The sequence below is a fragment of the Chaetomium globosum genome, genomic scaffold, assembly GCF_000143365.1.
Source record: "Chaetomium globosum CBS 148.51 scaffold_4 genomic scaffold, whole genome shotgun sequence".
NCBI lineage: Eukaryota > Fungi > Ascomycota > Sordariomycetes > Sordariales > Chaetomiaceae > Chaetomium > Chaetomium globosum.
In genome coordinates, this window is record NT_165979.1 from 1942347 (window position 1) to 1950893 (window position 8547).

Consider the following 8547-nt stretch of genomic DNA (forward strand, 5'->3'; position numbering starts at 1 on the left):
CTCGATCCAACTCAGGTTCTTTGTCGGCTACAAACCAGCGATACTGGACACCGAGTCCCCCTCCTACCCCTACCCAACCGCCAAGTCTGCCTCTCAAAACGCCAGTAAACATCGTCGAACTTAGATGGCAATGCACAACGCTGCTCTGATGAGGGAGGTGGCGAGGTTGTGATGTGATGGGGGTGTGTGGGTGGGGTTGGTTGGTTTACTGGAGGTTGGTATTTGGGGGCGTGTTGGAAATGGGAATGGGTGGGAATTGATTCAACATGGGTGGGTATTTCCTTTGCCTCAACCCATCCTAAACGCCATGATAAAACGTCTCTAGATAGAGTCTACATTATTTTACATGAGTGTTACATTCTCGTTGCATCATTGCCCTCTCCTGCGTCGGCGCATTGGTGCGTTGTGACATTGGGCTGGGAGAAGGGCCGTATCTCGTGGTACGATGCTGAACTGAGCGCATCGACGCATTGCAGGAGTCAAATCCGCCCCTCCTTTTCCCAGATTTCCCATTTGGTTGGCGTAGTCTGTGATCCAACCGGGAGGTTCTTGACGGGAAGCCTAGCCGAGTAGGGCATGCTGACCCCTGATGCTGCGTCAGGATTTTGGCCATGGTGGACCAGCGACTTGCCGGAGAACCACCACCCCAATGGTTTTGAGACTGCATGACTTGAGTCCGAAATCAGGGCCGCCGCCATCGTTTGGCTCCAAAGCGCTCTGATGGTAAGCTTGGGGGCATACAGCACCCCTCTAGAGCCAATGCTCTTCCATCTAGGTTGTCGCCCTCAACGGCGTAGTTCGCCGAGCACCGAGGGCCGGCAATCCCTGTGCTTTCTCCAGGCTCCTCTGCAACATACCACCCCATAACCCCTCCAAATCCAAATCTTTCCTCCTCGACTCGGTGAGCATCTGAATAACGATGGTGGTGCCCGTTTGTGGCACACCGAAACCCGTCGACCTGCCTTCCGCGTCGAACATCTCAACTTCCTGGGTTGACCCCCCCACAACGCCGAGGTTGACGCAGACCCACCCCGTGCTGATACCATCATCGCCGCCGCGCATGACCCCGGAGTTTCCAAGCAGCTTTGCCTTGCGCGCAAGACGCCTGAGTTTGACCTTCAGCTCGTTCCGCCCAAGGAGGCCATCGGCTACGGCCACGATGCCACGCCCACGCAGCCACCGAACCGTGCGATCTGCCGACACGTGAAGATGGCGCTCGCTACGGGATGTCCCAAAGAGCATCATCAGGTTGGGGCCCAATGCCGGAGGGGGGTCCATCTCCCGCAGGTCGAGCAGCGCCAAGTCGTCCAAGCCCAGCTCATCCGCCACGAACTTGAGTAGCGGCTCCATAAGTTTGGGTGAGTCGTCGGGGATGTCGGGCAGCGGCGAAGGTTCGTGGACGAGAGTCGGGTGTCTCGGGGGCTCGACCTGTAAATACCACGGTACTTCAGAGCCACCTGACTCTGAAGATGCTTCGGCGTTTGGTTTTTGCTCGTCGTTGCTCTGCTCCTCCTCAACTCTTTGCTCCGTGATCGAGGGACTGCCCAGGCGACATGGTGTAGGCCGGAAGGTTGAGAATGCCGTGGCAGTTGTTGGAGCGAGAAATTGGCTTCTGAATGTCGCCACAGATACGCGGGCAGGGGGCACTGCGAAGTTGCTGATGTACGGACGCAGGGCTGAGATACTGCAGGCCGGACAACGAGCAACACGGAGGATGGTGGCGGGTGTCATTGTTGTGGTTAACATGGCGCACGGTCGATGGGTGTTGGTGAGATTGTGAGATTGAGAACAGGACCAAAAAAATGCGGCAACAGAACAGATCGAATATAATTTTCGAAGCCTGTGTAAACTTTGGAGCCAAAGCTCGAAGCCAGAAAGGTGCTTCGGTTGTCGATTGGTGCTCGCTGCTGTCGAGGTGATCCCGTGCGCACCCCACCAAAGCTGGTGGGTATTGATTGCATCCGCCAATCAGACGCGCCTCTCACGGTTTTTTTTTTTTCTCGAGCGAGCGGCCACGCGAGAGAAGAGGCTTGCCCCGATAAGATTGCCATGCAGAGGTGGGAGGCCAATTTTTGAACTTCCCGAGCCATCCCATCCGGTGTCTCGAGTTTTGCCGTCTCGTGAACTGAATCTCGAATTAAATGCGCTGTCCCCTATCCTTGAGCGAGTCGACAGCAGCCTTCTTTTTGTTCTTATGATAGATAGGGCCACCGACTCTCCTTTTTCTTTTATATTCCCACCGTTATTCAGTTTAATGCATTAGTTATCGCCGACCTTTCGACAGATATTTCCTTTCTGTTGAAGCCTGCCCTCTCCCTCCCCCACCACTTTTTCCCCCCGAGAACAGCAAAGCAGCGCAACGAGACGACTGCGGCGCAAGCTCCCCTGTTGCTTCAAGATGCTCGTCCGTTCGGGCGCCGCACGACAACCCCTCCCCATACGCCGTCTTCTCTCGTCTGCCGCCCCCCTCCGAAACGCCTCGAGATGCTCGCTCTCCAACCCTCTCCCGTCTTTGATTGGGAACCGGCGGTTACTTACAACTGAACCCGACTCACGGCCTTGGAAGAAGAAGTCATATCGTGCCCTGGTCGGCTTCGAGCGCAACTTGGCCACTGCCCTCGACGAGCATCGCTTTCGTGACGATGTGCCGTTCGAAGGTCTACCACCTAGCTTGGCCGCCCAATACCAGCCGCGAAAGCCACAGATAGCACCTTACCTACTGAGGCCGTACAACGTGGATTCTCCGTTAATCGTCGGCGAGCCGAAACCATACCCGCCTAGGCAAAGGCTCAACCCCAATGGCATTCCCGGCGACCTCGACGAGATGCTCTCGGTGTTTGAAGCTTGTGTGCAGGTCGGCAGACTGGACCGCGCCTCTCTAGTCTTGCAACGATTCGGGCGGATGAATATTCTGGAACCCGAGCAGGCCATTGAACTACACAACCAGTACTTGCAGGGTCGCGTTTCAGAGCTCATGGCAGAGCCACGCGCGGACAAGGCCGACGATGTTCATAAGTGGTTTGAGCTCCACATTCGGGCTGCTCGTCTACCGTTCACGCCCCTCACCATTGCATACATGCTTAAGACGACCCTCCTCACTCCCGCAGACGGTACACAGGCGGGTCGGATCGACCGCTACATGAGCATGATGCCCGAGCAGAACGCCGGGGAGCCACTCGACTTGGGGAACGTTCTCAGTGACGAAGATTTGGCCGCTATCGCCGAGATATGCCCTTCCTACTATGTCCCCGACGACATTGCTGCTGCCGCGGATGCTGAGGCCCTCGTCGAAGACGAGGAGGGTGGCTCGGCGGGCTCGGGGACTCTGGACGCGACGAAAACCACGTCAACCGGCGCGCCGGAAGTCTTGGGCACACCGCAAAAGGGCATGGGGCTTAAATCTCTGAAGACGGCGCTTTCCATGTTGTCTGAGCTTCCACCTGGGCTAGACATTGGTTCTCTTCCCATCGCACAACGACGTGAGGTCCAAGCTAGACTTGAGAAAGATTGTGTGGATGCTGCCGTTGCGAGGTGGCGGGAGGAAAATGAAGCACTCATGGGCATGGGTCTAAACACGCAGCTGTCGACGCCCACTCTTAACTCCAAGTTGTACGACTGGCATCAGGCTTTGGAGGCTAGGTTTGCCGAGGAGCAAGCCAAGGTTGAAGTGTCCGAATCGGCGACCAAGAAGTCGAAGGAGGATATGGATCGTTGCGTATATGGGCCCCATTTGCTACAGTCCCCTGCAAAACGCCTCGCTGCTGTCACGATTCTCAGCGCACTCAGTAGTCTGGCCATGCACGGTGCGGACAAGGGCATTCCGGTCTCCAACATGGTACAGCAACTTGCCAAGATTGCCGAGGAGGATATTCGTGCCCAGAACCAGGCTAAACGCGCTCCCAACGCCAAATCGAAACCACGCCGGCAACAGAGTGCCCGGCAGTTGATCCGGCTCTACGACTCCACCCCCGGCGAACCTGCGGCCGTGCCCGAAGCCGAGCCTACGGCCGCAGCCGAAGCCGAGCCTGCAGCTGAGCCTGAGAGCATGCCGCCAGCCCCCCCTGCTGTCACAGACAATAGTTTCGCTTATAGAGCGGATTCTGTGGAAGCGCGGTGGCCGATGCTGATCAAGGCAAAGGTTGGCGCCGTTCTTCTCGCCGCTCTGATGGACACCGCAAAGATAGTTGTTCAACGGGAGCACCCAGAAACAAAGGAAAAGTTGAGCCAAACCCAACCAGCCTTCACCCACGCCGTGCAGCTCAAGAAGGGACGGAAAATAGGTGTGATCCAGCCCAACCGCGAATTGATAGAGCTCATGAAGCGGGAGCCTCGGGGCGAAGCATTGGCCCGGCATCTGCCCATGGTTGTTGAACCTGTTCCATGGTCCAAGTTCGACAAGGGCGGTTTCATCTCGGCGCCAACCCCTCTCATCCGGCTAAAGAACCACGAGAAAGACCAACGCATTTACGCTGAGGCGGCCATCGAGCGTGGAGACATGGAACAGATGATGAGGGGCTTGGATGTGCTCGGGAAAACTGCTTGGAAAATTAACCGCCCCGTCTTCGATGTGATGCTAGAGGCATGGAACACCGGTGAAGAGTTTGCCAACCTGCCCGCCCTGGATCCCAAAATTCCCATTCCCGCCGAACCGGACTCGACCGACGATCCGATGAAGAAGCGAGTGTGGCTGAGGTCGGTTAAAGCCGCCGAGAACGAGAAGTCTGGCTTGCACTCTGTCCGGTGCTTCATGAACTTCCAGTTAGAGATCGCCAGAGCCTTCCGGGACCAAACCTTCTATTTCCCTCACAACATCGACTTCCGCGGGCGCGCTTACCCGATGCCGACGTATCTGAACCACATGGGTGCCGACCACATGCGTGGGCTGCTGCTCTTCGCCAAGGGTAAACCATTGGGTGAGAAGGGACTGGCTTGGCTCAAGGTCCAACTTTCCAACGTGTACGGATTCGACAAGGCCAGCCTGCAAGAGCGCGAGGACTTTGCCACCAATAACCTGGAAAACATCTTCGACTCGGCCGACAACCCGCTCACGGGGAAGCGGTGGTGGCTCCAAGCCGAAGACCCCTGGCAATGCCTTGGCGCCTGCTTTGAATTGAAGGCCGCCTTGTCATCCCCAGATCCCGCCGCTTACGTCTCACACCTACCCGTCCACCAGGATGGCACCTGCAATGGTCTGCAGCATTATGCCGCGCTCGGTGGTGATACCTGGGGTGCGCAGCAGGTTAATCTCCTGCCAGGAGAACGCCCTGCCGACGTCTACGCGGCCGTCGCCCAGTTGGTACAGGAAGAGGTGAAGCAGGAGCTCGCGGAGGGCAACGAGTTTGCCAAGGCCGTCGACGGAAAAATCAACAGGAAAGTGGTCAAGCAGACGGTCATGACGAATGTCTATGGTGTCACGTTTGTTGGTGCCAAGAAGCAGGTGCAAAAGCAGCTGGACTCGATCTATCCCAACATCGAGCAGGAGACGGGCTTAAGTTCGACCGTACTCGCGTCGTATCTCGCCGGCAAGGTGTTTACGGGCTTGTCGACCATGTTCCGAGGTGCCCACGACATCCAAAACTGGCTAGGTGAAATCGGTGGCCGCGTGTGTCGTGCCTTGACACCGGAACAGATCGACCGGCTGGCGGGGGGGTCGACCGAAGAAGCCAAAACCAAGAAGGCATCCAAGTCCAAGGCGGACATCGAGGAGGAGATGAACGGCTACTTTCGTAACACGCTCGTCTGGACGACGCCCTTGCGGATGCCCGTGGTTCAGCCGTATAGGAAGAGCGGAACTCGGATGATCTCGACGTGTCTACAAGACCTGATTCTGACCAACCTGGACCGGGATGATCCGGTGAATCGGCGGAAGCAGCTTCAAGCATTCCCTCCCAACTTTATCCACTCGCTCGACGCCAGCCACATGATGCTGTCGGCCCTCGAGTGCAATGCCATCGGGCTTACCTTTGCCGCCGTGCACGACTCATTCTGGACACATGCGGCCGACGTGGATGACATGAATGCCGTCATCCGTGATTCCTTCATCCGTATTCACCAAGAGGACGTCATTGGCCGCCTCAAGGCAGAATTCGAGGCGAGATACCGCGGAGCGCTCTACCGAGCCAAGGTCGACTCCACGACGGAAGTCGGGAAGATGATTCTCAAGTACCGAAAAAGTAACCGCATGGATGTCAAGGAAGAACTCTTGCTGGAGAGGCGGCGCCAACTCCTTCTGCACTCCATGGACCCGGAGGAGGTGAGGAAGGGTCAGGAGATGGTCACGGCCGCTAGCATTTTCGAGTCCATGGCGACGCCGGACATGATTGTCAATGAAGTGGACCCGCAAGAGTTGCTCGAGGATGCGGACGGGGATGTGGACGGGCATGCCGCCGCGGAGGGACCCTCAGCTGAGGACAAGAACCGCAAAGGGAGAAAGAACTATGCGACGCAGCTAAAGGAGCTTTCGGGCACCAACTACTTCGAGATGGAGATGGACAAGGCGAACCGAGCGAGGATAGCAAAAGCGAAGTTGTCGCCGCAAAACTCTCAGGTCGCCGTCTGGCTGCCGCTCACGTTCCCCAAGATCCCTCAGAAGGGCGACTTCGATGTGACGCAACTCAAGGGGAGCAAGTACTTCTTCTCTTGAGCGAGTCGTAGGGGTCAACGGCGGAGTGGGGCATTTTCTGTTGTACCATCAACAGTGCATTGCATTTGTCTCTGGTTGCTTTTGTGGCGTTTTCTGACGAGTTATTTTACGAAGGTGGCATGGTTGGCGCGGCGTTTGCGATAAGAGGGGGTTGTTTGAGATGCATGTGTACGTTAACGTCAAAAGAGACGATGATGCTGAGATGCGAATATCTGCTGCTCCTTGGGGGTGTTGTATAGTATAAGGGGGCAATGTATTCAAAACTTAATTAAAGATCTCCGTCTACTAAGTACCTTCTTGGCCTTCCCACACCCTGCTGAGCACCTTTTCTCTCGAGGCCCTCGATTCCTCCGCGATTACCACACCCTTTCCGAGCCTGTTGACTTACATGCATGCCGAGTCTTGACCCCTTCTGCAAGGCACGGAAGCGGGTATTGGCAGTTCGAATTCAGCCATTCTGGTAATGACGCTAATCTGGATATAGTACCAAATACTACATCGGCGAGCCAATGTCCATGACGGACAAGGGTAATCAGATGTTGAGACTCGGGATAAAAGACCGGTTCTGATGCTTTACCGGGTTCCTGGTCGGGTGATGCTATTTTTGTTCTCAAAGGATATTGCTCAACGAGTCCACGCTCTCGGATCGACACAGGGGACAAGACAAGGGGCCCGGCAACCAACCTCGGAAACTGGGTAAGACCTTGCCAGAAGTCGACGCCACTTTCTGTCAAGGGAAACGAAGAGAAAACTCTTGTCTCCCGGAAGCTAACACTCCTTCACCTTGCAGACGCCGGCTTGAACCAAGGGTTTTTGACTGGCTGCCAGACTTTTTGAACCTCGCACTGCAACCCACACTAGCCTCCGATTGTCTTGGTCAAGTATTCACAGTCGAATATCTGTAGTATCCCGAAAGGTGGCGTTGGATAGTTGCCAGGATCGAGTGGCCGTTGGAAGAGCCGGGGGAGCCGGTGTCTGTTGCTGCTCAACCAGAGGGTACTTCAAGGGGCTGTCTCCCCGTGAGAGGGCCTAGTTATGGATATTAATTCCTCCTTGGTAGACTGCAAGACAGTGTCTCCTTAGACTACAATACTCAACACGATTGCATTAACCTGAAGTCTTACACCGGCCCAGACACAACTCAAGATGCAGCTCTCACTCTCCAACACCCTCGTCTTCCTTGGGCTGCTGAGCATCAGGTAAGGGCATCACCACAACACTCTCCTCCAACTCTCTCACACACAGCACTGACACCTTCACCCCCCAACGCAGCTCAGCAGCGCCCGCAGGCCAGGGCATTGACCCGGTCACTCTCCCGCCGGCGCTCCCGTCGACCTGCCTCGGCTGGGGCACTAAGCCGACCTGCTACACGGCGACGACCACTAAAACAGCCTCACCCAGTACGTCGCCCCGGAGCTATTCTTTGACCTGGATGTACGAGATTTGTATCCAGGGCATGAGCGGGATCCTGGCTGACGAGATGGGGCTGGGTATGTCCAAGCAGCCTTCCCACGGGGGACTCAAAACTGACATGTGGCAGGTAAAACCGTGCAAACAATATCCCTAATCGCGCTGCTTCGTGAGCAGGAGAACTACCTCGGCCCACACCTCATCGTTGCCCCCTTGAGCACCTTATCCAACTGGCTGGATGAGTTCCACCAATGGGTTCCCTCAATACCAGTTGTCATGTACCACGGTACGCCACAGCAACGCGACGAGATCTTCAAGTCCAAGATCATGCGCCATCTCCACAAAGGAAGGCCAACCGAGAAGTTCCCCGTGGTGTGCACCAGCTACGAGATGGTTCTCAAGGACCGGGCCGCCTTGTCCAAGATCAACTGGGAGTTCATCATCATTGACGAGGGCCACCGCATGACAAACCTCCGACTCGAAGCTCTTCCGGG

At 56.3% G+C, this 8547-nt stretch overlaps 3 protein-coding genes across 3 annotated transcripts in view; 1 reads left to right on the forward strand and 2 right to left on the reverse strand.

Annotated features, from left to right (window-relative positions):
• Positions 1-771: 771 nt before the first annotated feature.
• CHGG_04339 (uncharacterized protein) lies at positions 772-1731 on the reverse strand (the record flags this gene model as incomplete). Its single annotated transcript, XM_001223552.1, has 1 exon — positions 772-1731. One exon carries the CDS (start codon positions 1729-1731, stop codon positions 772-774), a length of 960 nt encoding a protein of 319 aa, XP_001223553.1.
• Positions 1732-2398: 667 nt separating this feature from the next.
• Positions 2399-6643, forward strand: CHGG_04340 (uncharacterized protein; the record flags this gene model as incomplete). The annotated part of the gene is made up of 1 exon (XM_001223553.1): positions 2399-6643. The coding sequence occupies one exon, from the start codon at positions 2399-2401 to the stop codon at positions 6641-6643; it is 4245 nt and encodes a 1414-aa protein (XP_001223554.1).
• Positions 6644-7798: 1155 nt separating this feature from the next.
• CHGG_04341 (uncharacterized protein) overlaps positions 7799-8547 on the reverse strand; it is a gene marked incomplete at both ends in the record, with an annotated part of 2167 nt that continues 1418 nt past the window's right edge. The window contains 3 exons of the mRNA XM_001223554.1: positions 7799-8008; positions 8082-8169; positions 8252-8436. Of these exons, the coding sequence (XP_001223555.1) occupies positions 7799-8008; positions 8082-8169; positions 8252-8436 (483 nt within the window). The remainder of the gene's footprint in view (positions 8009-8081; positions 8170-8251; positions 8437-8547) is intronic.